This window comes from Heptranchias perlo, chromosome 18 (assembly GCF_035084215.1).
Source record: "Heptranchias perlo isolate sHepPer1 chromosome 18, sHepPer1.hap1, whole genome shotgun sequence".
Taxonomy (NCBI): Eukaryota; Metazoa; Chordata; class Chondrichthyes; order Hexanchiformes; family Hexanchidae; genus Heptranchias; species Heptranchias perlo.
Genome location: NC_090342.1, coordinates 44921171 through 44946811, shown reverse-complemented (window position 1 = coordinate 44946811; position 25641 = coordinate 44921171). Strand labels below are relative to the sequence as shown.

Genomic DNA, 25641 nt, shown 5'->3' with positions numbered 1-25641 from the left:
AACATAAGAAATAGGAGCAGGAGTAGACCATATGGCCCCTTGAGCCTGCTTCGCTATTCAATAAAATCATGGCTGATCTTTGACCTCAACTCTACTTTCCCGCCCAAACTCCACATCCCTTGATTCCCTTAGTGTTCAAATATCCTTCAGTCTCAGTCTTGAATATACTCAACGACTGAGCATCCACAGCCCTCTGGGATAGAGAATTCCAAAGATTCACCACCCTCTGAGTGAAGAAATTCCTCTTCATCTCAGTCCTAAATGGCCGACCCTTTATCCTGAGACTATGACCCTTAGTTCTAGACACTCCAGCCAGAAGAAACAGCCTCACAGCATTTACCCTGACAAGCCCTCTAAGAATTTTATTTGTTTCAATGCGATCACCTCTCATTCTTCTAAACTCCAGAGAATATAGGCTCATTCTACTCAATCTCTCCTCATATGACAACCCTCTCATCCCAGGAATCAATCTAGTTAACCTTTGTTCCTTAGGGAAGGAAATGAAAACTATACACAGTACTCCAGGTGTGGTCTCACCAGAGCCCTATACAATTGCAGCAAGACCTCCTTACTCTTATACTCCAACCCTCTTGCAATAAAGGCTAACATACCATTTGCCTTCCTAATTTCTTGCTGTACCTGCACGTTAACTTTCTGTGATTCATGTACAAAGACATACAAATCCCTCTGACTACGAACATTTCTTAGTCTCTCACCTTTTAAAAAAATTCTGCTTTTCTATTCTTCCTACCAAAATGGATAATTTCACATTTCCCCACATTATACTCCATCTGCCACCTTCTCGCACACTCACTTAACCTGTTTATATCCCTTTGCAGCCTCTTTGCGTCCTCCTCACAGCTTACTTTCCCATCAGCAAACTATGATACATTACACTTGGTCCCTTCATCTAAGTCATTGATATATATTGTAAACAGCTGAGACCCAAGTACCGATCCTTGCTGCACACCACTAGTTACAACATGCCAACCTGAAAATGACCCATTTATACCTACTCTCTGTTTTCTGTCCGTTAACCAATCCTCAATGCATGCTAGTATATTACCCCCAATTCCATGAGCCCTAATCTTGTGTAACAACCTCTTATGTGGCATCTTATCGAATGCCTTTTGAAAATGCAAATATATTTCATCCACTGGTTCCCCTTTATCTACCCTGCCAGTTACACCCTCATACAACTCTAATAGATTTGTCAAACGCGATTTCCCTTTCACAAAACAACAAACTGTGCCTAATTATATTATGAATTTCTAAGTGCCCTGTTACTACGTCCTTAATAATACATTCTAGCATTTTCCCTACTACTGATGTCAGGCTAAACTGGCCTATAGTTTCCTGCTTTCTCTCTCCCTCCTTTCTTGAAAAGTGGGGTTACGTTTGCTACCTTCCAATCCATGGGGGATCGTTCTGGAGTCTTAAACCTGGGAGAACCCCTTTTCCAAGTGTACGTGGAGTGCGAGAAGGTTGAAGCCTCTGTTTAGTTATTTGAGGGGGCTGCTCCTTAACTTCTGGTTACATTTTCGGCCTATGCTCCAGATTTTTGGCCACTCGGTGTGGAGGGGAGGGGGCGGGTGGTGCAGTGGTGGGTACGTTGGCGGACCTTCTCATGGCTCTGCTCCTGGACCCAGGCAAGATGGTAATTTACAGATCCAAGATGGGCAGGGCCCAGAAGAGGTGGAGGGGGGGTTGCTCTGGCTGCCTGTCTCTCTTCCACAGTAGCGTCCGTGCCCGTGTGGCCTTGCAGAGGCAGCATGCAGGATCCACCGGTATGCTTGCGGCCTTCCACGACTGGGGGCTCCGTAGGGTATAGATTGTCTCCTCTTAATTGTTAAGGTTATTTTTGGTTTTGTTGTTTATTTTAAGCATCTTACTTTAATTGGACCCTTTGTTTATTTTGTTATATTAGTGATGCTCTTAAAGAGGCACTCGTGCTGATTTATGTTTGGTGACACAGGAGCAACTCCGTGTCACCCTTATTGGTCCCATCAAAATAGGCTCAGATGGGCCAGAGAGCACACATTCTAACAAGGTGTTAATACATGTGATCAACTATTGCAGCTGCTTTTGATTATTTAGGTAATAACGTGACAATTTTTTTTTCCTAGGTAGGGTTTGCATCGCACAGTCGCTGAAAATCCCTCGAGAGCCCAGACTGGGAGAGTTCGACAAAATCATCAGACGCTTGCTGGAAACCCCCAATGCGCGTGGAGTAATTATATTTGCAAACGAAGATGACATCAGGTGCGCATTACTCTTGAAGTCATATCGACTGTGTTTAGTTCAGGCCCCTTGGAAACCAATGTGCTAATCCAATTGATGCCAATTTCTATTTTGATAAAGAGACTGCTAAAGATTTTGCCCAGAGTTCAGATCACAGAAATACTGCAAATGAATAAAGCTGTTCAAAATTGCCGAGAATTCCTCTGAGGTGCGCAGGGAATTCTAATGCAATTACACTTCAGGCTGCAGCCTTGATCCTTCGGGAAATAGAGCTGGTTTTCCAAAGCCTGCAAATGCAATAGATCAGAAACTAACTGCCAAGATGGGAGAAAGAGACAAAGTGAACACGACAGATGGAATGATTTAGATCAGATTAGATGGCAGCGTCCTGTGACACGAATGCAGTCTTCAAACAGGTGTCTTTGCTGTGCTTTTGTAATGTATTGGGCTGTCAAAATGATTGACTAAATGCCGGTTTAATGTGGTGGGGTGGTGGGGGGAGGAGGGAAGAGGGAATGAGCTGAACGGAGTCAGTTATTATTTTGGTGCACAACCCACAGTATCATGGTTTAACCCCCCGCCCCCACCTTCTCTTTTCCACAGTCGTTTACTGGAGGCCGCCAAAAGATCCAATCAGACGAACCACTTCCTCTGGGTCGGTTCTGACAGCTGGGGTTCAAAGGTCGCGCCGGTACACCAGCAAGAAGAGGTAGCTGAAGGGGCTGTCACTATCCTCCCCAAGAGAGCCTCAATTGAAGGTAGGAGCACCTAAGACACTGGTTCAGAACAGAACAGAACCAACTTCAGCACTTATTTTCCTGTGTTCTGATTGAAATTCATGACCTGAGACCAGGCTCAGCAGAAAGTGCCAAACTCTGGAATATTTCCGCACCCCCTGCCCAGAGGTGAAAAGATCAGCAGTTGAGAGAAATTGGCTGCAGACCACATAAATGTATTGACACTGCAGACTGTCAAAGCTCAGAACAGTAGTGATAAGTTTTCCTGTATTTTCTTTTGAGATAGCCGCACTGCCGGTGTTCTAAATTTTAGGACCTTTTAAAAAAAATCTTCCAAGTAAAAAGCCCCCAGAGGGAATGAAGTGACCGTGCCACCAGCAGCATCATTTTATCTACTAACATCATGCATTCTTGATGGTTCGAAAAGTTTCATACGTTGCATACCTGCTGACCATTTTGTTTCCTGCCCCAGCCTTTGATAGATACTTCAGAAGCCGTACACTGGAGAACAACAGAAGAAATGTCTGGTTTGCAGAGTTCTGGGAGGAGAACTTCAACTGTAAATTAAGCTGGCACGGGAAAAGAAATAGCAAGGTCAAGAAATGCACAGGTAATTAAATGTATTTTATTTTTTTTAGAAAATCTGATTTGTATCAAGCACTGAATTAGGTCTTCTATTGGTTTAAAGCATTAGACTAATGACAATTGTGTGATATAGAACAGCATTTTCAAGGTTTGTGAGTTTGCATCGTTTCTGCCTATTGCATATCTGGTGCAAAGTTGTTGCACACTGTTTTATAGATGGTGGAGGATCTTTGAGAGATCAGGAGTTGAGCCACTCATTGCAGATTACCCAGTATCTACCCTGCTGCTGTAGCCACTGTGTTGGTATGGTTGGTCCAGCTAAGCTTCTGGTCAATGTTGACTCTGTGGAGGTTCATGGTGGGGTCTTGATGATGGTGGTGCCTTTAAAATCTGGGGGAGGTGGTTGGGCCTTTTCTTGTGGGGGATGGTACTTATGTGGCACAAATGTTATCTACCACTTGTCATCCCAAGCCAGGATGTTGTTCAGGTCCTAGAGTAGGCCAGGTTAGATTGCTTTATTATCAGAGGAATTGTAAATGGAGCTGAACACTGTAGAATTGTGAGTGAACAGCCTAATTCCTGACCTTATTTTGGAGGGACGGCCATTAACGAAACAGCTGAAGATGGTTGCACCGAGGACACTGCCCTGAGGAAGTCTGGCAGCAATGTACTGAGGCAGTCACGACCATCTTCCTTTTTGTCAGGTGACTTGTGTTGACCTCAGTTTTGCTAGGGCTCCTTGGTGCCATAGTCAGTCAGATGCTACCTCATTGTCAAGGGCAGTTAGTAACCATTCACATCTAGCATTCAGCTCTTGTGTCCATACCTGGACCATGGCTGTGACAAGGTCTGGAGCTGTGCGTTTCTGGCAGAACCCAAACTGAGTGTCGGGAGCAGGTTATTGGTGAACAGGGGGTTGATTTTAACTGTTCCCATCGGGGACATGGGCAGTAGCTTTCCTGATGCCTGCAACTGCAGTACTAATGGTTTTAATGGCCCATTCACCAAACCCTCAGATCACTGCAGGGCTATGGGGAAAGAGTAGGGGAGTGGGACTAATTGGATAGCTCTATAAAAGAGCCGGCACAGGCACGATGGACTGAATGGCCTCCTTCTGCAAATGGTATGTTGGCCTTCATTGCAAGAGAATTTGAGTTAGGATGTCTTACTGCAGTTGTACAGGGCCTTGGTGAGACCACACCTGGAGTATTGTGTGCAGTTTTGGTCTCCTTACCTAAGAAAGGATATACTTGCCATGGAGGGAGTGCAGTGAAGGTTCACCAGACAGATTCCTAGGATGGCAGGACTGTCGTATGAGGAAAGATTGAGTCGGCTTGACCTGTATTCACTCGAGTTTAGAAGAATGGGAGGAGATCTCATTGAAACATATAAAATTCTGACAGGGCTAGACAGACTTGATGGAGGGAGGATGTTTCCCCTGGCTGGGGGTCCAGAACGAGGGGTCACAGTCTCAGGATATGGGGTAGAACATTTAGGACTGAGATTAGGAGAAATTTCTTCACTCAGAGGGTGGTGAACCTGTGGAATTCTCTACCACAGAAGGCTGTGGAGGCCAAGTCACTGAATATATTTAAGAAGGAGCTGGATCGATTTCTAGACACAAAGGCACCAAGGGATAATGGGGAGAGAGCGGGAGTATGGTATTGAGATAGAGGATCAGCCATGATCATATTGAATGGCGGAGCATGCTCGAAGGGCCGAATGGCCTACTCCTGCTCCTATTTTCTATGTTTCTGTGCTGTCTGATTCACTTCCTGCTCTGTTACCTCAAACATGTTACCATTTAATATGTACTCCATATTCTTGATTCTTCTACCTAATCTGATGACTTTACACTTATCTGAATTGAACTCCATCTGTCACCTCTGTCCATTGACCCAGTCTGTCCAGATCCCATTGGATTATTGCACATTGGTTAGCATCATTGGCGACTGCCTGGAATTTGGTAAAATTCACTAACTTAGGACACCTTGATCAATATTCTCCAAGTTATTTATAAAAATTCTAAGCGACAGATGCCCCAACACAGATTCGTTTGGGTCTCCACTGGTAACCGGTTTCCGCTCTGCACGTGGAGCATTAATCTTTTGTACATGATTAAGGAATGTCCATTCGCAAAAGTGGAAAAGAATTTATATGTGGTAATGGGCATTTGCTAAAATCGGTATGAAGCTGTTGCCCAACACAGATTCATATAAAAAAGAAAGAGCCATTGTTGTGGCTGCTTTATTATCTCAATGGTTTAAACATTTTCACAGTATTAGGCTTTCAATAAGTCCTTTTTAAGGATCATGTTTTCTATTAAATAAGGGCTTTAGGTTGGAGCAAGTACCCATCACCTTAACCATTAGGATCTCTCAATACCTCTTAACCTATGGAAACTAGAAGAGTTGAGTTTATAGGGGAGTCCAAAACGAGGGGCCTTAAATATAAGCTAGTTACTAATTAATTCAGTAAGGAATTTAGGAGAAACTTCTTTACTCAGAGAGTAGTGAGAACGTGGAACTCACTGCCACAAGTAGTAGTTGAAGTAAATAGTATAAATGCATTTAAGGAGAAGCTAAATAATTACATGAGGGAGAAAGGAATAGAAGGATATGTTGACAGGCTGAAATCAAGTAAGGTGGGAGGAGGCTCGTGTGGAGCATAAACACCGGCATAGACCAGTTGGGCTGAATGGCCTGTTTCTGAGCTGTAAATTCAATGCAATAATGGTCAATAAAATGAAAGCATGAACCTAATGGCCCAGATTTGTTTTTTGATGGTAATCTGCAAAGAGGTTAACGGCAGTTTTTAAAAATTTACACCTTTTAGCTTGGAGGCAATGGCCTGTGATACTTTTAGCAAAAAATCACATGCCGATTGAAAGGGCATTGTCATAGAGTCATAGAGTCATAGAGTTATACAGCACGGATAGAGGCCCTTCGGCCCATCGTGTCTGCGCCGGCCATCAGCCCTGTCTACTCTAATCCCATATTCCAGCATTTGGTCCATAGCCTTGTATGCTATGGCATTTCAAGTGCTCATCCAAATGCTTCTTGAACGTTGTGAGGGTTCCTGCCTCCACAACCCTTTCAGACAGTGAGTTCCAGACTCCAACCACCCTCTGGGTGAAAAAGTTCTTTCTCAAATCCCCTCTAAACCTCCCGCCTTTTACCTTGAATCTATGTCCCCTTGTTATAGAACCCTCAACGAAGGGAAAAAGCTCCTTAGTATCCATCCTATCTGTGCCCCTCATAATTTTGTACACAAGGGGGTGCACGATGAAGAGGGGAGGGTTGGTTAATGGAACAACTAACCTATCACTCCAACATTCCAGATTTATAATACTGACAAAGTAAAGCCAAATGGATATTAAAAGGTCATTTGGGGGTCGGTCTCATTGACATCCATTCGACAATCTGCTTGCCCCGAACAGGCATCTTGCTGCAGCTCAATAATGGGCAACCCACAGCTGACCGGGCTAACAGAAAGGTAGGTTGGTTGTGGGGTGGGTCGGGTGGGAGTCCGAGGTGGCAGCAGCCCATGTTATCCTTGTGGAGCCCAGAGGAGGATTCCTGCTCCTCCTGACCCCACATAAATAAATTTAACACTTACCTTTTCAGGACTTTTCCTTTTGTCCGCCAGGTTTTCCTGAACGGGGCATCCATGGCGCACTCTCTGCCCAGTGAGCCACTAAAATTACATCGTCCTAGGACCCCGATTTGTATCGATTAATGAGGCTCCCGCCTGATTCAGGTGGAGAGAGTTAAAATCTCCCCTTAAATCTTTGATATATGCTGCTTCCTACCAGAAGTGTAGAAAAACAAAAAACGATTGGAAATACTATTGCTGCCACCAGTAGTCTGCTATATCTCACCCAGAACATCATTGAAGACAATATACATCGAGACTACAGCACAGAAACAGGCCATTCGGCCCAACTGGCCTATGCCGGCATTTATGCTCCACACGAGCCTCCTCCCTCCCTACTTCAGCTAACCTTACCAGGATACCCTTCTATTCCTTTCTTCCCCATGTGTTTACCTAGTTTCCCCTGACATGCATCTTCTTATGGTACCACATTCCACATTCTTACCACTCATTGGGTAAAGAAGTTTCTCCTGAATTCCCTATTGGATTTATTAGTAACTATTTTATATTCATGACCTCTAGTTTTGGACTCCCCCACAGATGGAAACATACTTTCCATTTGTTTGCCCACCTGGCTCTCTCAAAAGAAAAGAGGAATTTCTGCCAAAATGCCAGCCACAATTTCTCTGTACCTGAACCTGAGTTACAGAATAGGCTCCAATGCCACCATTTTGTTGCTCTTCCCAGTTAACCTTTGTTGCTTTTTAATAATGCACAGATTCAAGATTCAACACCTTTTTAAGCTGTAGTTGGCATGTTGTGAAATAGATCAAGTGTACCAACATAAAAGGGAATCCAAAAGTCTTCTACAGGCATGTAAACAGTAAACAGGTAGTAAGAGGGGGGGTGGGGCCGATCAGGGACCATAAAAGAGATCTACTCATTGGGGCAGAGGGGATGGCCAAGGTACTAAATGAGTACTTCGCATCTGTCTTTACCAAGAAAGAAGATGCTGCCATAGTCTCAGTAAAGGAAGATATAGTTGAGATACTGGATGGCCTAAAAATTGATTAAGAAGAGGTACTTGAAAGTCTAGCTGTACTTAAAGTAAATAAGTCACCCGGTCCGGATGGGATGCATCCTAGGCTGCTGAGGGGAGTAAGGGTGGAAATTGCAGAGGCACTGGCCATAATCTTCCAAACGTCCATAGATACGGGGGTGGTGCCAGAGGACTGGAGAACTGCTAGTGTTACACCCTCGTTCAAAAAAGGGTGTAAGGATAAACCCAGCAACTACAGGCCAGTCAGTTTAACCTCAGTGGTGGGGAAACTTTTAGAAATGATAATCCGGGACAGAATTAACAGTCACTTGGACGAGTGACTTATTTACTTTAAGTACAGCTAGCCTTTCAAGTACCTTGTCTTTATCAATTTTTAGGCCATCCAGTATCTCAACTATATCTTCCTTTACTGAGACTATGGCAGCATCTTCTTTCTTGGTAAAGACAGATGCTAAGTACTCATTTAGTACCTCGGCCTTCCCCTCTGCCCCAATGAGTAGATCTCCTTTATGGTCCCTGATTGGCCCCACCCGATAGAGTTTTTTGATGAGATAACAGAGAGGGTAGATGAGGGCAATGTAGTTGAGGTGTATATGGATTTTCAAAAGGCTTTTGATAAAGTGCCACACGATAGGCTTAACATCAAGATTGCAGCCCATGGAATAAAGGGGGCGGTAACAACATGGATACAGAATTGGCTAAGGGACAGGAAACAGAGAGTAGTGGTGAACAGCTGTTTTTCAGACTGGAGGGAGGTGTACAGTGATGTTCCCCAGGGGTCAGTGCTGGGACCACTGCTTTTCTTGATTTATATTAATGACTTGGACTTGGGTGTACAGAGCACAATTTCAAAATTTGCAGAGGACACTAAACTTGGAAGGGTAGTAAACAGTGAGGAGGATGGTTATAGACTTCAAGAGGATATAGATTGGCTGGTGGCATAGGCAGACACGTGGCAGATGAAATTTAATGTGGAAAAATTTGAAGTGATACATTTTGGTAGGAAGAATGAGGAGAGGCAATATAAACTAGAGGGCACAATTCTAAAAGGGGTACAGGAACAGAGAGATCTGAGGGTATATGTGCACAAATCGTTGAAGGTGGCAGGACAGGTTGAGAAAGCGGTTAAAAAAGCATACGGGATCCTGGGCTTTATAAATAGAGGCATAGAGTACAAAAACAAGGAAGTTATGATGAGCTTTTATAAAACACTGGTTAGGCCACAACTGGAATATTGTGTCCAGTTCTGGGCACCGCACTTCAGGAAAGATGTGAAGGCCTTAGAAAGGGTGCAGAAGAGATTTACTAGATTTATTCCAGGGATGAGGGGCTTTAGTTATGTGGATAGACTGGAGAAGCTGGGGTTGTTCTCCTTGGAACAGAGACGGTTACGAGGAGATTTGACAGAGGTATTCAAAATCATGAAGGATCTCGACAGAGTAGATAGAGAGAAATTGTTCCCATTGGTGAAAGGGTTAAGGACCAGAGGACATAGATTTAAGGTGATTGGCAAAAGAACCAAAGGTGACATGAGGAAAAAAAATTTTCCACAGCGAATGGTTAGGATCTGGAATGCACTATCTGAGGGTGTGGTTGAGGCAGATTCAATCATGGCCTTCAAAAGGGAACTGGATAAGTACTTGAAAGAAAAAAAATTGCAGGTCTATGGGGAAAGGGCAGGGGAGTGGGACGAGTTGGATTGTTTGCATAGAGCCGGCGCGGACTTGATGGGCTGAATGGCCTCCTTCTGTGTTGCAACCTTTCTATGATTCTACTGATGGCGGAGACATATTTTGGTTTCTTCTATAGCTTCTCCTAGAATTTCCATGAATTTTATTTTACAAACATCCAAGAATTAGCATTCATTCCAGGAAGCTTACTTGAAGTTTGGCTAAGATTGCAAAAAGAACAAAATAGGAGAGATGCTGTAAACTATTGAATCAAGGAGTATTTCCTAGATCAAAGTGACAGGTAGTTATTAATTGGCCAGGATAATAACAACAGCTAAACCTGTAGGCCACGGTGCATGGGTTGACAGGATACTGATACCTCAATGGGACATTCTGCATTCTGGGGAAACAAAGGACAGCTTGCTCCAGTAACTGTACCTCAATCAGACATTCTGGGGACAGGCTCGGATTCTGGGGAAACAAAGGACAGCTTGCTCCAGTAACTGTACCTCAATCAGACATTCTGGGGACAGGCTCAGATTCTGGGGAAACAAAGGACAGCTTGCTCCAGTAACTGTACCTCAATCAGACATTCTGGGGACAGGCTCGGATTCTGGGGAAACAAAGGACAGCTTGCTCCAGTAACTGTACCTCAATCAGACATTCTGGGGACAGGCTCAGATTCTGGGGAAACAAAGGACAGCTTGCTCCAGTAACTGCACCTCAATGTGCCACCGGAAAAAATTCACACAATAGCAGACGCTGTATCTGTTGTAATACAAACTTTAACAACACATTTTTTCCTTTCTTGTGTTTATTTCAAGGTTCTAATGAATTGGGGAGAAAAGTCACATTACCAATCAGTTAATTTGAACTCTTCTCCTTCCACTAACCATATTGCAAGAGAGAAATAAGTGAGGAAAGCTATTCTGCCCATCTTTGATGAGCAGTCCAGAAATGCCCTAAAGTCCCCTCATCACAGCATCCAACAGGTTCTTAAATGATCCCAGAGTTTTTAGCCTTGACTAACCTACCTGGTAACCCATCCCATTCCACATGTTGATCACTCTTTGTGTGAAGAAGTTCCAGATCTCAGTCCAAAATTTGCCTTTGACCCATTTTAAGCTCTGCCCCTTTGCCCCCAGTGTTGCAATTGTAAACAATTAGAAGTTACAACATGGAAACAGGCCCTTCGGCCCAACATGTCCATGTCGCCCAGTTTATACCACTAAGCTAGTCCCAATTGCCTGCACTTGGCCCATATCCCTCTATACCCATCTTACCCATGTATCTGTCCAAATGCTTTTTAAAAGACAAAATTGTACCCGCCTCTACTACTGCCTCTAGCAGCTCGTTCCAGACACTCACCACCCTTTGAGTGAAAAAATTGCCCCTCTGGACCCTTTTGTATCTCTCCCCTCTCACCTTAAATCTATGCCCCCTCGTTATAGACTCCCCTACCTCTGGGAAAAGATTTTGACTATCTACCTTATCTATGCCCCTCATTATTTTATAGACTTCTATAAGATCACCCCTTAACCTCCTACTCTCCCGGGAAAAAAGTCCCAGTCTATCCAACCTCTCCCTATAAGTCAAACCATCAAGTCCCGGTAGCATCCTAGTAAATCTTTTCTGCACTCTTTCTAGTTTAATAATATCCTTTCTATAATAGGGTGACCAGAACTGTACACAGTATTCCAAGTGTGGCCTTACTAATGTCTTGTACAACTTCAACAAGACATCCCAACTCCTGTATTCAATGTTCTGACCAATGAAACCAAGCATGCCGAATGCCTTCTTCACCACCCTATCCACCTGTGACTCACATTCACCTGAGGAAGGAGGAAGCCTCCGAAAGCTTGTGATTTTCAAATAAAATTGTTGGACTATAACTTGGTGTTGTAAAATTGTTTACAATTGTCAACCCCAGTCCATCACCGGCATCTCCACATCATGCCCAGTGTTGCAGTTTAATTAGAAGTAGAGTTCCAGATTTCTCTTTTCCATCCCCACAAAATCCTTCCTTAGATGCCCCATTTCAAGGATGAAAAGCCCAAGGTTCTCAGCCTTCCCACATAAACCAGTTCTCTGCTGCTGGGGACCAGCATCATGACTCTTCTCTAACCTTGTAAATTTTCCAATTGACTATACCTCTTCAAGCAAAAGAGTTCCAATTTTTGTGAAAAGAGAAGTGACTGTAAATTCTCTTTTGGCTGGTAAGGGATAAATAATTTGAGATGATCGCACTCTACTCTCTTGAGTACTTTCAAATCCGCCCTGCAAATTGATTAAGCTGGTGAAAATGGTTGGAACAATTGGCTTTTCATTTGTGCTTTCACTTAAAGTTCACTAGGCAAATTCCTAAACTGTGTAACTACAGGAATAAACAGAGGGCTGGTGTTTAAATCGGTGACGAGACCTTTGGTTATCTGTCAGTTTTATTTTTTTTAAGAACAAAAATACAGATATTAGAAGTAATATTTGTTGTTTTGGAAACTGGAAAAAAACAATAATTTTGAAGAGTGTGGACTGAAAAGTTCCAAGTTGGTTTCCTTACAAGTTAACCTGGATGAGAAAACTGGGGCTGAGGTCATTTGCTTTGGAATACACCAATAGAAAAGTGGAACATGTAAAGAGATTACATTTTATTTTTTCTGTTTGAGTTGCATGTATAATATTTGATGAGTGAAGAACTCGTAGTTAATGAGTGGAGCCATGAGCGGATAAAGTGAATCATTTGTAAATCTATTGTTTAGACCCTTAATGAAAATATTTCTTCACAATTGTATGTTTTGCATTTGGGCTTTGTGTTGGTTTTATGAGACATTGGTATTCATGGAGAGCTTTATGCTGCTAGCTATTTTAGCACTGCACTGACATTTATGGATGGAGCATCACTGGCAGATGGGGATCTTGTAATAGGATTATTGATGAAGCAGACACCTTATCTGCATTCTGGGTCATGATCAGAGGCAGTTTTTGCAAGTATTTAACTGCTTTATCATTGCTACATTATGTGGTGGCTCCCCAAAGTATCATTGTGAGGATAACGAATGTGTAAGGTGGAATCTGACGTGCGATGGTCCTCGAGGGCTTACTGTTATTAACAGTGCTGTCTATGGTGTTACCTCACCGATGGTGTTCAACTCCACATGAGACCAGAGACGTAGTATAAAAATTATGTGTGCTTCTATAATGAACAGTCTCCTAATTCCACTATTTATTGATGAGCATTGACTGTTACATTTGCTGCTCTTGACAAATGCCAGGGCTGAGTTTGACTTGTTTGACCTGTGGATCATTCCCCCTATGATCATTAGAGCTGAAGTATCACTAATCTTGTCATAATCTCAGCAAAATTGGATGCTTGCCAGAGTAAGACAGAATGTGAAACATTCCAGGTCTCCCCCTCTTTCTCCATCTCTCTTTATCTATATCTATATCTTCTATGCCTATATTGTAATGTTGGTAAATTAATGTTTTATAAGGATAGGACTGCTATGCTATTATTAAAGGGACACGTATTTAGATAATCACATCATGATGTACTATTCTACTGCTAACGTGAAACTGCCATTTTAAGGGAATGATATTGAATTGCTTTTCAGTAAACAATGAGTTTACTCACGATTTAGTCTGTACATTTTAGTCTTTGCCTTTTTAATTGCGATTGGTAGCACCAATTAAAAGCCTCCATATGTCATGACTGGTGTGACTTTGGGGATTTCCCTGTACATTCAAAATAACTGCCAATCACAATCATAGAACGGTTACAGCACAGAAGGAGGCCATTCAGCCTATCGAGCCTGTGCCTATGTCTCTTTTTAAAAGTGTGAAACAACCATTTGTGTGTTATAATTGAAGAGCGATAGACAAGAAATGGAGCCAATGTGATGGACAGGAAATGCACAGTAGATATATTATTTTTAGTTTCTTATTAGCAAATCTCTTTTGGCACAAACCACAGGTTTTTTTAAGGGCAGGAATTATATAATGTAAAACACAATAAGTTAGAACTTCCACAGACCCTTGTGAGGGGCTGAAACTGCAGTGGGGCAGAAATTCCTGGGGTGATCCAGAAACGCCCTCATGTCACTAAGTGTGTGGCCCAAATAAGCATTCTTTCTACAAACCCGTGGAGAATAAGGGACAAATTGAATGAATTACAGGCGCAAATTCAACTTAGAGGGTACAACATGGTAGCCATCACTGAGACATGGCTGCAAGACGGTCAGGACTGGGAACTGAATATACCACGTTATAAGGGCTATAGGAAGGATAGGGAAACTGGTAGAGGGAGAGGAGTAGCCTTAGTGATTAAAGATGAAATTACTTCAATGATAAAAGAGGATATAATGAGAAGTGAGCATGGAGAGAAGACTTTATGTGTAGAATTAAGAAATAGAAAAGGATTTAAGACTGTAGTGGGAGTTGTGCATAGGCCTCCTGGTAGCATCTGCAAAGTGGCAGAATGTATAAATGCAGAGATTAGACAAGCATGTAGCAAAGGCAGAGTGGTTTTAATGGGGATTTTAACTTTCATACAGATTGGGATAAGCAGACGAGCTCATGTCAGAAAGGTAACGAATTTCTTGAATGTGTTCAGGACAGCTTTCTGCAACAATATGCCCAAGAACCAACAAGGGGGCAGGCCATATTAGATTTAATAATGAATAATGAGCCTGATTTAGTTAACAGCCTAACGGTGCGTGAATATTTATCTAATAACAATCATAATATGATTGAGTTCCACGTTGTGTTTGAAAGGAAGAAACCCATATCAGCTACTAAAATTCTAAATTTAGGTAAGGCCGACTTCAATGGGATGAGAGAGGGACTGTCCACATTAAACTGGGAAAATCTGTTAATGGGTAAAATGACCAAAGATCAGTGGGAGGTGTTCAATAAAGAATTTAACGTGATACAGTTTATATCCCTAATGGGCAAGATCTCCACTTACCAAAAAAAAACAGCCATGGACAACAAAAGAGGTAGAGAATATAAAACTAAAAAAAAGCATACAAAAATGCAAAAAATAGCACAGACCCTGGCGACTGGGAGAGATGCAAAGAACAGCAAAGGGTGACAAAACAGGTAGTAAGAGCTACAAAAAGGGAGTATGAAAAGAAATTTGCAAGGGATATCAATCAACACACAAAACTTTTTACAATTATATTAGGAAAAAGAAGGTTGTCAGGAGCAATGTGGGCCCCTTAAAAACTGATAATGGTGATATTGTAAATGAAAATAAGGAAATGGCGGACGTGTTAAATAATTACTTTGCATCAGTATTTACAGTGGAGGAAGAGGATAACATGCCGGACATCCAAAGGAAACTAATTTTGAATCAGGGACGGGGACTCACCATAATTAACGTAAGCAAATTAACAGTAATGAAGCAAATAATGGCATGAAAGAGTAACAAATCCCCAGGACCAGATAGTTTCCATCCCAGAGTTTTAAAGGAAGTAGGTGAGATCATTGCAGACGCTCTAACTATAATCTTCCAAAGTTCTCTTGATTCAGGAACCATTCCTTTAGTTTGGAAAATTGCACATGTCATTCCGCTATTTAAGAAAGGTGAGAGAGGGAAACCAAGGAATTATAGACCAGTTAACCAAACATCTTTTGTCAGGAAATTACTAGAGTCTATAATTAAGGATAGAGTGACTGAACACCTTGAAAATTTTTATCTGATCAGTGAGAGCTAACATGGATTTGTAAAGGGCAGGTCATGCTTGATGAACCTGATTGAATTTGTGGAAGAAGTGACTAAAGTAGTGGACAGGGGAATGTCTATGGATGTTGTTTATATGAACTTCCAGAAGGCATTCGATAAAGTCCCTCATAAGAGACTGTTAGCTAAAGTTGAAGCTCATGGAATTGAGGGCAAATTATTGACCTAGTCAGGAAATTGACTGAGCGGCAGGAGACAGAGAGTAGAAATAATAGGCAGGTACTCAAATTGGCAGGATGTGACAAGTGGTGTCCCACAGGGATCTGTGTTGGGTCCTCGACTATTCACTGTATTTATTAACAACTCAGATGACAGGATAGAGAGCCACATATCCAAGTTTGCTGATGACACAAAGATAGGCAGCATTGTAAGCAATGTAGCTGGAAGCATAAAATTACAGAGATATTAATAGATTAAGTGAATGGGTAAAACTGTGGCAAATGGATTTCTGTGTAGGCAAGTGTGAGGTCATCCACTTTGGACCTAAAAAGGATAGATCAGAGTACTTTTTAAATGGTGAAAAGCTCAAAACAGTGTAGGTCCAAAGAGACTTAGGGGTCCATGTACATAGATCATTAAAATGTCATGGACAGGTACAGAGAATAAGTAAAAAGGCTAATGGAATGCTGGCCTTTATATCTGGAGGACTAGAATACAAGGGGATAGAAGTTATGATATATCTATACATAGCCCTGGTTAGACCATACCTGGAGTACTGTGTTCAGTTCTGGGCATCGCACCTTAGGAAGGATATATTGGCCTTGGAGAGTGTGCAGCATAGATTTACTAGAATAAGATCTGGATTCCAATGGTTAAATTACAAGGCGAGATTACACAAACTAGGGTTGTAGTCCCTGGAATTTAGAAGCTTAAGGGGTGATTTGATCGAAGTTTTCAAAATATTAAGGGGAACTGATAGAGTAGATAGAGAGAAACTATTTCCGCTGGTTGGGGAGTCCAGGACTAGGGGACATAGCCTAAAAATTAAAGCCAGGACGTTCAGGAGTGAAGTTAGGAAATACTTCTACATGCAAAGGGTAGTAGAAGTTTGGAACTCTCTTCCTCAAACGGCAGTTGATGCTAGCTCAATTGTTAATTTTAAATCTGAGATTGATAGATTTTTGTTAACCAAAGGTATTAAGGGATATGGAGCTGAGGTGGGTATATGGAGTTAGGTCACAGATCAGCCATGATCTCAATGAATGGCGGAACAGGCTCGAGTGGCTAAATTGCCTACCCCTGTTCCTATGTTTCTATCAGCAATGTAATGGAGCAGGTCAAAGAAGTATTCCCTCCCCCTCCCCCTCCCCCTCCCCACCCAAGCTAAATTTGATATGATTTCCAAGGACAGAAACCTGGTGGATGTGTGTTTTGTTACACATTGTGGGTCCCCCAACCCTCTTCCCCCAACCAGGATTGGGCTGCATTTCCGGCCAGAATTTCTACCCTCGTCTATTATTCTTCTGCTGAAATGTAGATGTGTGTCCCTTTAAGGGTCATTGTTGATAAATAACGCTAGGTGAATTCATATCGATCGATTAAGAGCTTGTAGACATTTTGGCTCTGGTTCTGGAGAGTGTGAATGAAAGAAAAAAAAGACAAAGATTTCAATAAAACCGAATGTAAGAAACAGGTTCCATGGCACAGTGAAGGCTATTTCAAAAGCCATTACAATAGTAATCTTGACTTCCTTGATTCCTTGTGGTTTTAATGACAAAATTGTGAATGATTGTGAAGCACAAATTAAGTTGGATAGTTTAATTTCCAGAAGAGAATTAGTAGAATCAATTGGAGTTCATTGAAAAAAGGGATCTTCAGGACAAAATGATAATGAAACTGGATTGGTCTGTATCAGATTTGCCCATTGGTTGAAAAGAGGTACCTTTTGGTATATTTTCTAACATTTCACCTAGTTTTGTTTTGATCTCATTTTTTGGATCTCTTGTTATAAGGAGGTCAACAGGTGTACTGTAATGGATGGGTTGGCGTTCAGATACAATGCGGTAGTGGTCTCAGAATGAATGAATGAAACTCAATTATAATTTACAATTTATAAACCGCGACAAGAACAAAAGCATAATGGGAAACACTATGTACCAGCAAGGATAGATTCAATTTCCAGTAATATTTATAACATGTCTTCGAAGAAATGTTTTGGGTGAACTTGTAGAATACTTGTGCAATGGAACTTTTTGTCGTCATTAATTCCCTCAATTTAAGTAAATAGATACAGATATAGATAAAACTGATTCAGCTGGTAATGTTTGTTTTACCTTGTAGAGCTGTTACTACAGTGTCATAATATACCTCATTCTTCAGGGTTGCCAAGGATCCTATTTTTTCATTGGTTCTAATTCCCAAGGCACTATCACCAGACCATTGGAGCCAACATGATTGGGACAGGAATCTTGGCCATAGTCTTATTGATTCTGCTTCTGTGAATTCCTTGCAGATAACGTGGTAGCACTAGCTTTAACGTGCTCCAATTATTTAGACTGTAATGGAGCACCAGAGGCAAGGTGATAGATGTTGTACTCTGACCTATTGGCCACAATTGCAAAGAAATTTAAGAGCACACATCAGAAAAGGAGCAAAAATCTAAGTTTCAAGTGTCTTTTCTCTGTTCTGTGCTGCTACATTGCTCGAAGTTAGAAGGGAAGAGCTTTTGTGTTTTCTTAAAATTACATTTAGCTCATTGAACTAGGAATCCTTTGAGGTGGAAATGTTTTAATATATACCACTCGCTGCAGCTTTTAACATGCGGAGATTTATAAATATAACTCATTTACCCATCCACCTCAGGCACCTGCCAATCTCTATTATTACGATTGACTAAATCATTAATGAGCATGTTTCAGAGCATGATGCATTTATAATGCATTATCGTAGTAGCTACAGCACAGAAGGAGGCCGTTTGGCCCATCGTGCCTGTGCCGGCTCTTTGAAAGTGCTATCCAATTAGTCCCATTCCCCTGCTCTTTCCTCATAGCTCTGCAAATTTTTTCCCTTCAAGTATTTATCTAATTCCCTTTTGAAAGTTACTATTGAATCTGCTTCCACCACCCTTTCAGGCAGTGCATACCAGACCATTACGACTGACTGCGTAAAAAAATATTTCTTCATGTCGTCTCTGGCTCTTCTGTCGATCACCTTAAATCTGTGTTCTCTGGTTACTGACCCTTCTGCCAATGGGAACAGTTTCTTATTTGCTCTATCAAAACCGTTCCTGATCTTGAACACCTCTATCAAGTCTCCTCTTAATCTTCTCTGCTCTAAGGAGAACAAGCTCAGCTTCTCCAGTCTCTCCACATAACTGAAGTTCCTCATCCTGGTACTATTCTGGTAAATATCTTCTGCACCCTCTCTCGAGCCTTGACCTCCTTCCTAAAGTGTGGTGCCCAGAATTGAACACAGTACCCCAGCTAAGGCCTAATCAGTGATTTATAAATGATTAGCATATCTTCCTTGCTTTTGTACTCAAAGCCTCTACTAATAAAGCTCAGGATCCCATATTCTTTTTTAACAGCCTTCTCAACTTGTCCTGCCACCTTCAAAGATTTGTGTACATACACCCCCAGGTCACTTTGTTCCTGCACCCCCTTTAAATTGTACCATTTAGTTTATATTGCCTCTCCTCATTCTTCCTACCAAAATGCATCACTTCACACTTGCGTTAAATTTCATCTGCCATGTGTCTGCCCATTTCACTAGTCTGTCCATAGCCTCCTGAAGTCTGTTACTATCCTCCACATTGTTTACTACATTTCCGAGTTTTGTGTCATCTGCAAACTTTGAAATTATACCGTCTATAACCAAGTCCAGGTCATTAATATGTATCAAAAAGAGCAGCGTTCCTAATACTGACTCCTGGGGAACACCACTGTACACTTCCCTCCAGTCTGAAAAACAACCATTCACCACTAGTCTCTGCTTTCTGTCCCTTAGCCAATTTTGTATCTACGCTGCTACTGTCCCTTTAATCCAAACGGCTTTAATTTTGCTAACAAGTCTATTATGTGGTACTTTGGCAAATGCCTTTTGAAGGTCCATATACACAACATCAACCACACTACCCTCATCAACCCTTTCCGTTCCTTCATCAAAGAACTCAATCAAGTTCGTCAAACATGATTTTCCTTTAACAAATCCATGCTGACTTTCATTTATTTTCCAAGTGCCAATTAATTTTGTCCCGGATTATTGTCTCAAAGTTTCCCCACCACTGATGTTAGGCTGACTGGCCTGTAATTGCCGGGTTTGTCCCTCTCCCTTTTTATGAACAGGGGTGTAACATTTGTAATCCTCCAGCACTGTCCCCATTTCTAAGGAGGATTGGAAGATTGTGGCCAGAGCATCCATGATTTCCACCCTTACTTCCCTCAGTAACCTAGGATGCATCCCATCTGGACCGGGTGACTTTTCTACTTTGAGTACTATCAATCTTTTAAGTATCTCCTCTTTATTTATTTGTATCCTATCCAATATCGCTACTACCTCCTCCTTTACTGCTACAGTGGCAGCATCCTTTTCTCTAATGAAGATGGATGCCAAGTATTCATTTAGTATCTCAGTCATGCCCTCTGCCTCCACAAGAAGATCCCCTTTTGCAAAACGAGATCCCTCCCTCACTCCTACCTGTCTCCACTTTATTTCCAACCACCCTGGCACAGACATCTGCAGATTCTCCATAGAAACACAGCAACTGAAGCATGTTATGCAAAAACAAATCAATATTATTGACCTATAATCGATAATACATTTCCGTATTAAAACAGATGCACACTTTCAGATATGGAACTTTGTATGAGTATACTTTTCTTCATACTTATAGGAGTTAATTTGTTAGCTGCTTACCTATTCTCTCTGCTAACAAGGAACAGGTTTAATAGGTGGTGGAAAATGGAAAACTGGTTCATTGGTTGACCAATATTTACAGTAAGGGAACAGAAAAATGAGCACTGAGGAAATGAGCTCATTTACTTTGAACAAACATCAAACTTAAGTGTAGGCAGAATTTACCAGATGACATGGCGCTGATTGCTTCTAGCTGTGTGTGTTTTCCACAAAGGAGAACAAGACGGCAACACGACAAATCACTCTTCATAGATCACCATCTGCAACTCTGTCGAGCTGAAGTCCAATCTAGATCAGTAAACATTGACATTAATCCCCTAGAAGCCTAACGACGTTTATCTCAGCGATATAAATCTACTGGACGGTTTACTGATCTATCTTGATTGTTGCTTTGAGGCTTGTGAGGTTTTTGTTCTCTTCAGAACATATTACGCTAGTCTTACATTGGGTTACATCGAAACTACAGCACAGAAACCGACCATTCAGCCCAACTGGTCTATGCCGGCGTTTATGCACCACACAAGCCTCCTCCCTCCTTACTTCATCTAACCCTTTATATCATAAATAAAATTACATGCAATATACAAAAATTCAAGTCACTGAAAATAATCCTAAGTTTTCTTTACACCTTTTGTAATTGAACAGCAACAAACAACAACAACCCAGATCAACAAGTAAAGTAGGCAGATTCTAAAATCAAATTTAAGAATAAAGTTATTTTGAGTGAATTGCTTAGCTCTGCAGACTGTAGTAAATAGTAATTCTCCTCTGACAAGTTTGTGTTTGCTCCCTAGCAAGGCTATCTGCTAGATAGTGGTATAAACTGGGCGACATGGACATGTTGGGCCGAAGGGCCTGTTTCCATGTTGTAAACTTCGATGATTCTATTCTGAAATGTCCAATGACTAAAAATGCGCTCGATCTTACAAGAAGGCTTCCAGCTCTGACCCTGCAACAGAGGCTCACACCTGGAAGGAAGGTTTGAAACTATAAGAGACCAAATCACTGCAGAGCTTATCCAGTCTCTAATTATACACAGTAGAATATATATTCTGTCCTGACCTAAATGAGGGAAGTATATATATATATACATACTATGTCCTAATCTAATTAGGAGGGATCCCATAGATAAAGTAATATTAGTTAATTATTTTCAAAACATCAAATTGGTAGGAATGGCCAGCAATGAAAAAAAACATGGGAGCCTAAACTATTGCACTGCTTTGTTTCTGTGCAAACAATTCATGCCTTGCATTCACAGCAGTCCTGCTAGTCCCCGAAAGGGCATCATCCTAGCTGATGGTGGCAGAGTAGAAAGAGGGTACATTAGATGCCAGGTTTGTTGTATAAGAGCAGGTGGAACACATAGCCTTTGTGATCTTCATTAAAGCCACCTGTCTTGTCACTGGGCATTATAATACCAGGCATCCCAGGCCTATTAATTTGGTCAGTTAAATAGTAACCTCCTTCAGGAGTAGTAGTGTTGGGGATAGGAGCTGAACTATATGTGGATACCCCTAGAAGTCATTTCAGGTGTCAGAATTAATACTATTTTGTAGTGTATAGAAGGGAAGGATCCCAAACCCTCTGGGATGTCCCAACTGGCTTCAGACTTGGGTGACAACTGCCAGCTGTTCATGCACTTCCATTAAAAATTTTGTTCCATCACATTACACGAAGATTCATGGCCTCTGGCTAACCTGTCATCTCTTGCTGGTGTGGCAGTTCTGACAATCCTGACATACTAGTTGCCTGTGAAAAATTCTTAATGGAACTGGTAGTGAACAAGGTTTTATCGAGCACCATCTAGAGCTAGGATCAGTCTGAGGTGTTCACAACTGATGCCAGGGTTGCCCTATACCCTAGAAGTGGATTGGCAGTCTCCTACAGACATGATTTGGAACTGAGTATCTCCAAAGTCCTTTTGACAGAAGTACTGCAGGAGAAGCAGCTTCTATTTGCAGCAATTTACTGTCCACCATCTGCTAATGATTCAATTTTCACCTGCATTTCAGGTTCAATTGAATTTGATCATCCGTTCCAAGGTGCACCACTCTTCTCATTGGTAATTTAAATTTGCTATCATGGGGATTGAATAGAAACTAAAGATCATAACACTATTGCTGTGCAGTGCTGTGCTATGCTCTGCAATTGCAAGTGGGCTTGCTTAGCTTGTTCATCTGCAACTGGAGGTAATGCCTACATACATTACATTGACCACGTCCCCTCATTAACTAAAATCACACAAGAAAGCAGCACTATTAGGTCCTGAAAGAAAAGACAAATTACAAAGAATGGCTGTATAATGGGGCTAATTGAAATGGTCACAAGCAGGAAGTTGCTACTTCAGACAGACATCTGATTTACAAGATAAAAGATCTAGATTTCAAACGCCTCCAATTGTTTTGACAGGGTCTGGCACCATGCACTAGTTACTATTTGGCATCTCACCAAAACTATATTGATGGCTAGCCAGCTTGCTCTAAAATCGCTCTGCCATGTTGTAATTGATATCTCATCCTCTAACTCTTCGTCTATCATCTCATGGGTTCCCAAAGTCTCCGTTCATTATTCTATTCTGGTCCTTTTCCTTATCGATGGCCTCCTTCATTCATAATCCAACCCTATCAACTCTTTTGCTGATGATTCTTCAAATTACTTCAGATGACATGATCCCACCCTTCTTTTCTATTGCAGTGGAGTGGTTGAATTAGTAAACCGTGGCCTCCTCCATATCGTTCAGTGATGAAAATTTTCTTTCTTCTAAGTCCTCAAAGACAGTTTCTTCATGTGTCTCAAGTCCAAGCAACAACGCCCACCTTTGATGACTCCAACGTTAGTCCTTCTTCATCTATTAACACTTGTGGCTTTACTATTTCTTCTAATCTCAAGTGAAGATCTCAGATCTTTTCCATAGCTATAGATTAGTTAATGAAGTTTCCACTTTCTTAATATTACACTTGTTTTCCCTTCAACAATTCTTAACTCACTCCATAGCTCAAATCAATCCTTGCTTTGAATACCTACATTTCACCCTTGGAGAGTATAATGAATTCAGGTCTGCTGTACATACCATCTCAGGTTTAATGGCTCAATTCACTCCCATAAATAATCTGAGCATTTTACTTTTATTGGAGTTGGCTCAGACTGTCCTGTCTCTACTTGTACAATAGCAGGATCTGTGGTTATAACCCCTTGTGACCTGAACCAGATATCCATGTCTTTTTCAAATGTATTTCTTCAATCTTTCCAAAGATGGACCATGTCAACGCTAGATGATGCAAGACTTGGTTTGAATTATTAAGCTGCGTTATTCCAGAGTAAACTGAATAAACAGAGCTATAGTTATGATCAGCATCTCTTAGCTCAATCAACTTATCTCTGTGTGATTGTATGAAAATAATGAACACACTGTGCTACCGCGCTGCTATGGGTCATCTTGCAACACTTAACCAGACCAACTCCTTTAGATTTTTGAGCCTGCCTGACCTGGGACCTTTTTACCTCAACTGCCCTTCCTGTTGCAAAAGCTTCCTTTTAGGTATCTGACATTCTGCTTTATTTCATAACTGTTCACAGTCAGAAAGAGATTTTTAAAAAATGTTTCCAATGCAATGGTTGTGAGGTGTTTATCAATTAGAGAGACAAGCCACCAACTTGCTTATTATTTGCATTCTATGAGGAAACAACATCAAGGCTAGCTCAGTAACATCTTTACCTACTGTCTCAGACCTCCATTTCTAACTTGCAGTAATGCATTATGCTTTTAAGATGTGGGAACGTAGGAAAGAACATAGGAACAGGAGTAGGCCATTCAGCCCCTCAAGACTATTCCACCATTCAATTAGATCATGGCTGATATGTATCTCAACTCCATCCATCTACCTTGAGTGCATATCCCTTAATACCCTTGCCAACAAAAATCTATCAATCTTTTGAAATTTTCAATTGACTTGGCCTCAACAGCTTGTTAGGGGAGAGAGTTCCAGATTTCCACGACCCTTTGTGTGAAGAAGTGCTTCCTGATATCACCCCTGAACTACCTAGCTCTAATTTTAAGGTTATGCCCCCTTGCTTTGGACTCCCCCGCCAGAGAAAATAGTTTCTCTCTATCTACCCTATCAACCCCATTAATCATCTTAAACACCTCAATTAGATCACCCCTTAATCTTCTATACTCCAGGGAATACAGGCCCAGTTTATGCAACCTGTCCTCATAATTTAACCCGTTTAGCCCCGGTATCATTCTGGTGAATCTACACTGCATCCCCTCCTAGGCCAATATATTCTTTCTGAGGTGCAGTGCCCAGAACTGAAATGGGGTCTAACCAGAGCTTTGTATAACTCTAACATAACTTCCACTCTACTGTAGTCCTGTTCCCTTGAGATAAAAGCCACCATTCCATTAGCTTTTAAAATATTTTCTGTACCTGTCCACTAGCGTTTAGTGATTTCTGTACTTGGACCCCTAAATCTCTCTGCTCCTCCACAGTTCCTAGCTTTTCACCATTTAGAATACACTCTGATCTATCTTTCTTAGGTCCAAAGTGAATGACCTCACTTTTCCTCACATTGAATTCCATCTGCCACAGTTTTGCCCATTAACTTTGCCCCATAACATTAAAAGTAACTCTTTTCCAAAACCTATATGTGGAAAAATGGTTTAAAAAAAATCCAAAATGTAACAGAGAGGATACAAGAAAAAATTTGTCATCTGATGGGTACCCTTCTCTCACTTCTAACCTCCATTCATTCTCTCTCTTCCCCCCACCCCATACTCCCCCCACCCCCCCCCCCCACCCCCGCTTTCAATCTCTTCCTTTCTCTCTCACACCCTCTCAGATCAATACTACTATGGTCACCGTTCCTCTGAACCTTTCTCTTTTGTTCCTACCACAGTAAGCAGTGCGTTCACTGTTCCCCTCCCACTGAAGCAGCAGTTTCGAATAAACTGAGCATATTGTAGGAAATGATAACATCAAGTGGACATTACATAATTTTCCATTTATGTACTTATGTGGGAAATGAAAAATAATAAGGTGGCTACAGCACAGTGTTATTTCTTTAACTGCTGTTTTAATTTGTTATCATTCCTTACTCCTTTAAAACCCACGTTTGGGGTCATCTAATGACTATCTAACTTACCTTGTCTTCCATTTTGCT

At 41.5% G+C, this 25641-nt stretch overlaps 1 protein-coding gene across 1 annotated transcript in view; it reads left to right on the top strand.

Annotated features, from left to right (window-relative positions):
* The window catches only part of LOC137334824 (metabotropic glutamate receptor 8), a 202009-nt gene that overhangs the window by 69110 nt on the left and 107258 nt on the right, over nt 1-25641 (top strand). The window contains exons 2-4 of the mRNA XM_067999829.1: nt 2127-2262; nt 2845-2999; nt 3451-3588. Coding sequence (XP_067855930.1) covers nt 2127-2262; nt 2845-2999; nt 3451-3588 — 429 coding nt within the window. The remainder of the gene's footprint in view (nt 1-2126; nt 2263-2844; nt 3000-3450; nt 3589-25641) is intronic.